Genomic DNA, 6,372 nt, shown 5'->3' on the forward strand with positions numbered 1-6,372 from the left:
TTGAGCAAGGCCATTAACCCTAAATTGCTTAGACTGTATACTGTCACAACTGTAAGTCGCATTGGATAAAAGCGTCCGCTAAATGCTGAAAATGTCAACGTAATGTAAATGTGAAGCCGTTATTTAGCAATAGCAGTGGTAATAGCAAAGTGATGGTACAGCTAGCTGGGTAGCAACAGGCTACATATTCTCTTTCACATTTATTTTATGACCTTTTTTAATGTACAAATCTAATCTATATCTTTGGGGTAGATAGATAGATAGATAGATAGATAGATAGATAGATAGATAGATAGATAGATAGATAGATAGATAGATAGATAGATAGATAGATAGATAGATGGATGGATGGATGGATGGATGGATGGATGGATGGATGGATGGATGGATGGATGGATGGATGGATGGATGGATGGATGGATGGATGGATGGATGGATGGATGGATGGATGGATGGATGGATGGATATTATTAGCTGTTATTAACTTAATGAGTAAATGATAGAATATTTTAGGTGCCAAAATGATTAATAAATTGTAAGGTTTTTACAATGTTAAGATAAAGAACTATAAACGTTACAGAATTACACTGTTACAGCCTTTTAAAGTGTTTTATTTTAACTTTAATATCAGAATTAGCCGCTGTAGTTACTGGTAATGCTGGTCCATTTGGTGGCGCAAATGTGCACTTTTGTTTGCCAACAGCCAGGAAATAGCAGTAGACGAAATGTGACATGACACTAAAACATGTTGTATGTTTAGTATTTATATAAACTCTTTGTTCTGGTAAAGTTGAATAAATGTTACATTTTACTGTTTGTTCTCCTCTAGACTGATTGAATAAAATAAAACCTTAGTCCCATTGTGAAAGCAGCAGGACGATACAGCCACCTTGAGATCTTGGAGCCGGTCTCTCACGGACTCCACCAGGCAGCCGGGCAGCACATGGATGTTCAAGTTCCTGCCTGTATCTGGGTTCGTTCCTGCTCATGATGGGTGTAGTTCTGAGGAACCTGCAGAAGGTGGTTCGACTGAGGAGAGCCAGGCTGCGCAGAGACGTGGAGACGCTCACACACATCCTGGGGGTGCAGAGGTTTGATCTGGGGATCGTGTGTGTGGATAACCGCAAAATACAGAACATCAACAACACGTACAGGAAGAAGAACATGCCCACAGATGTGCTCTCATTCCCTTTTTATGAGGTACAGGATCTATAACCATGCCATTTTATCTCTCAGTGTAATTCAAAAGTAATGATGCATTCAAATCCAAGTGTGAAAGCTTACTTTGCTATTGCTGGATGAGTTAGAGAGATAGGTGGATGGATGGATAGACTATAGATAGATAGCTAGATACATAGACTATATATAAATAGATAGACTATAGATAGATAGATAGATAGATAGATAGATAGATAGATAGATAGATAGATAGATAGATAGATAGATAGATAGATAGATAGATAGATAGATAGATAGATAGATAGATAGATAGATAGATAGATAGATAGATAGATGGATTATAGATAGATAAATAGACTATATATAAATAGATAGACTATAGATAGATAGATAGATAGATAGATAGATAGATAGATAGATAGATAGATAGATAGATAGATGGATTATAGATAGATAAATAGACTATATATAAATAGACTATAGATAGATAGACTATATAAATAGATAGACTATAGATACATAGACTATATATAGATAGATAAATAGATAGATAGATATAGACTATATATAAATAGACTATAAATAGATAGACCATAGATAGATAGACCATATACTATATATAAATAGATAGACTATAGATAGATAGATAGATAGATAGATAGATAGATAGATAGATAGATAGATAGATAGATAGATAGATAGATAGATAGATTAATATTCTCGTCCTCCTTGATCTTACTGCAGCTTTTGACACCATTAATCACTCCATTCTTCTGTCCCGCCTTGAATCCTCTGTCAACATCACTGGTACTGCCCTTTTGTGGTTAAGGTCATATCTCGTAAACAGACAACAGTTTGTTAATATCAACAATTGTAGTTCTGCCATTGCTCCACTGTCCCAAGGCGTTCCCCAAGGCTCAGTGTTAGGTCCCCTTTTGTTTATTCTTTATATGCTCCCCCTTGGTGACATCATACGTCGGCATGGTTTACATTTCCACTGCTATGCTGATGATATTCAGCTTTACATCTCCTCCAAATCCATTAATACTGAACTTCACTCCACTCTGACAAATTGCATCACTGAAATGAAATTGTGGATGAAAGCTAATTTCCTCAAATTAAACTGTGAAAAATCTGATATGATCATCGTAGGTCCTACAACCCTGGCAAAAACCACAAAAAATTTTCAAATTACCATTGATAATGACACTTTGTCTCCGTCTTCTAACATCCGAAATCTTGGTGTAATTTTTGATAGCAACCTCTCTTTTGACCGCCATGTAAATCACATCACCAAAACTGCTTTCTTTCATCTAAAAAACATAGCACGTCTACGTCCATCACTCTCCTTTTCTGCCGCCGAAACCTTGATTCATGCTTTTATTACATCCAGAATTGATTATTGCAATAGCATCCTTTATGGTACATCTAACAAAATCCTAAAAAAACTTCAGTATATCCAGAATTCAGCTGTTCGCCTCCTTACTCATACTCGCTCCCGTGATCATATTACACCTGTTCTCCAAAAACTTCATTGGCTTCCCGTTGCTCAATGCATTCAATTCAAAATTCTTCTATTCACTCACAAAGCTCTCCATAATCAGGCCCCATCCTACCTCACCGACCTGCTCCATCATCACATTCCCTCCCGTAGCCTTCGCTCTTCTGAGGCTAACCTACTGTCCATACCCTCTAGGACCAAGCACCGGACCTGGGGTGACAGGGCCTTTTCCATAGCTGCTCCATCTTTATGGAATGCTCTCCCCAAACACCTACGAGATTGTCCTGACCTGTCCAAATTCAAGTCACTTCTCAAAACTCATCTATTCAAAATGGCATTTAACTTGTAACAACACGAAATAAATGCTTTTATTTTTGCTATTCTTTTTAATAGTTTTTATACTTAGATCACGACAGAAATGTGAAGTCCTAGATCCTAAAACTTGTAAAGTTTTCAGTTTCCTGATTGCATGTGAATCTGTCCTGTTTCTGTCTAATTTTAAGAAATTGTTCTATATTTGTTGTTCTCTCTCATAATTTAGCTAATTTTTAATGAACTGTCTTATGCTGCTCTCTTTGTTTTTATCTTAATTATTCTTGATGTTGATGTACTATTTTGATTTTGTACTATGATTTGTATGGTGTATGTACGTATTTGTTTTGATTATTTGTCTTATGTAAAGCGTCTTTGAGTATCTTGAAAAGCGCTATATAAATAAAATGTATTATTATATTATTATTATAGATAGATAGATAGATAGATAGACTATATATAAATAGATAATATATAAATAGATAGACTATATATAAATAGATAGACTATAGATAGACTATATAAATAGATAGTAGATAGATAGACTATAAATAGATATACTATATATAAATAGACTATATATAAATAGACTATAGATAGATGCTTCTGGCTTCTCTATATCAATTCTTTGCACTTTCTTCTCATGTAAAAATCTTCCACTGAGGTTTGGTATTTTTCATGCTGCAACTGCTTAGCCAATATTTTTATGAGATTTAAACCCGAAGACTAAGAATATCCACTCCAGGACTAATTCCTTAGTCAAGCTTTGGTTGACCTGGAAGTGTACTTGCGGTCATAGCTTTGGTGGAAAGCCTTTTTATTACCAATGATCGTTTTCACCACAGATCCATGATGCCAGAACGGCAAGGTTGCCAGTTCCTCCAGCAGAAAAAACATCCCCACATCATCACTGACCCATCACTATTTTTGATTGTGTGTAGTATTTTCTGGTCATGAGCCTAGTCTTTTCTGCACCAGCTCTAACATTCACCTATTAAATGACATATTTCAAACCAGTATTCAGGTTTGCTAGCTAGTTGTGGTTGTATATACATTTTGTGATTCACTTCGTGAATGTATCATATGCTCTCTCATTGTTGATACCCATCACCCAGCAAAATCCAGGCATTAAAGAAAATAGGGTAGTGGGTGCTCTCCTCCAAGTGTGTTCAGCTCTCAATGAAGTTTGAATAGTAAGATCTTGAATTGTAAGAGTGGGAAGCCCTACAGGGTGGAAGTTTGCAATGACTAAATTAGTATATTTTTTCATAAGCATTATAGCATTCCTTTTTTAACATGTGCATAGATTGTTTTAACAATTAAACATGCACAGTAAATGCTATGACAAATAATTTGAAAATAGAACACATTGTTTTTGACTGAATGAAATGTGATGTTTCAAGTAAATTCTTAACATTAATTTTATCAGGCTGCACATGGACAGTAGCTGTTACTCAGCAGTTGTGGTTACAGTCCTAAAATTAAAATCTGTTTCCAAAGGACCTAAGACCAGGGAAGCTTCCCTGCACCCTTCAAAGAGACGAGTACAATCTAGGGGATATTTTCCTTGGCGTAGAGTTTGTGATGCAGCAGTGTCAAGAAAGATCCAGTGATTTTCATGGAACTCTTACAGTAAGTATCTTTAATGTGATATACTTTAGTTTTTGGTGTTACTGACATTGAATCAGTCCTAGCTTGACAGTTTTCTTGCCACAGGTAGTTGCTGCGCATGGGATCTGTCACTTACTCGGGTACAGACACGAGACAGATGAGGAGTGGGATGAGGTAAAGACATCTCATTCTGTTAGGGGATCCACATCCAGATGGATTTCTATCATAAAAGCCTGATAATGATTAATTTTCCACCACAGATATAAATATTAGATACAATCTACTTCTACTGCTAGTTAACCCAGCAAACTCTTGTAAAGAAGTTTCCAAATGTGTAATTAAAGGTCTTGCAAAGCTACATTCAGACAAAATACATTATAATCGAAGTCTGGGAGTTGGCTGGGCCACTCAAGGATGTTCAGTGACTTGGCAACTCCTAATAGTTTTAGCCGTATGCTTCCACCAGTCACCCCTTGTGTCCCAGAGTTTTGTCTTTTCATGTTTCAGAGTCCTCTAACCGGGCTTTTGGCCGGGAGTGCCACAGAGAAGCTATTGTCCAACAGGTTCTCTCATCTCTGCACATAACCTTTGGAGCTTAGATTAACCACTGGGCTCTTTCTTACCACCCTGACCAAGGCGCATATCAACCAGATTTATTTTTACAACCAGAACAGCCAACTCCAAGAAAGTTCAAGGTTGTGCCAGGCGTCCTCCGTGGTCCAACACAAAGCTTTAGATATGGTTTTACACCGATCAGCCACAACATTAAAACCACCTCCTTGTTTCTACACTCACTGTCCATTTTATCAGCTCCACTTACCATATAGAAGCACTTTGTAGTTCTACAATTACTGACTGTAGTCCATCTGTTTCTCTATGTATCTTTTAAGCCTGTTTTCACCCTGTTTTTCAATGGTCAGGACCACCACAGAGCAGGTATTATTTGGGTGGTGGATGATTCTCAGCACTGCAGTCCACTCACTGTCCACTCTATTAGACGCTCCTACCTAGTCGGTCCACCTTGTAGATGTAAAGTCAGAGACGATCGCTCATCTATTGCTGCTGTTTGAGTCGGTCATCTTCTAGACCTTCATCAGTGGTCACAGGGCGCTGCTGGCTGGATATTTTTGGACTATTCTTAGTCCAGCAGTGACAGTGAGGTCTTTAAAAACTCCAGCAGCGCTGCTGTGTCTGATCCACTCATACCAGCACAACACACACTAACACACCACCACCATGTCAGTGTCACTGCAACATTGAAGAACAGGGTGAAAGCAGGCTAACAAAGCATGCAGAGAAACAGATGGACTACAGTCAGTAATTGTAGAACTACAAAGTGCTTCTATATGGTAAGTGGAGCTGATAAAATGGACAGTGAGTGTAGAAACAAGGAGGTGGTTTAAATGTTGTGGCTGATTGGTGTATATCAGTGTGCTTATCGGTTATGTATATATAGAGTAAATAAATTGAAGTCCAGGGACTTGATGTGAAAACTAGCCGACTTTCTATAAGGAACAAACTTTAAAATAATTTACATGGGAATGATTGTTGATTTGCTCTGTTGACAGATGTACCAGAGGGAAAGTTACATTCTGAGTGAATTCAACAGGCTAACGGGGAGTCATCTTGAGCCTCTAACGAAGAGATGTACAGGAGACACTGGGGACGAAATAAAAAGCAAATAAATAATAATAATAAAAAAAAAACATTCATCTTTCGGCTGCTGCTTTAATTAAACAGTTCTGTATAATATTTATTTTAAAACACAC

At 37.3% G+C, this 6,372-nt stretch overlaps 1 protein-coding gene across 1 annotated transcript; it reads left to right on the forward strand.

The window, feature by feature from the left end:
• Window positions 1–781: 781 nt before the first annotated feature.
• Window positions 782–6,372, forward strand: LOC134323933 (endoribonuclease YbeY-like). Its single transcript, XM_063005547.1, has 4 exons — window positions 782–1,200; window positions 4,493–4,624; window positions 4,709–4,777; window positions 6,172–6,372. The coding sequence occupies exons 1-4, from the start codon at window positions 988–990 to the stop codon at window positions 6,286–6,288; spliced, it is 531 nt and encodes a 176-aa protein (XP_062861617.1). The 5' UTR covers window positions 782–987; the 3' UTR covers window positions 6,289–6,372.

This window comes from Trichomycterus rosablanca, chromosome 12 (assembly GCF_030014385.1).
Source record: "Trichomycterus rosablanca isolate fTriRos1 chromosome 12, fTriRos1.hap1, whole genome shotgun sequence".
Taxonomy (NCBI): Eukaryota; Metazoa; Chordata; class Actinopteri; order Siluriformes; family Trichomycteridae; genus Trichomycterus; species Trichomycterus rosablanca.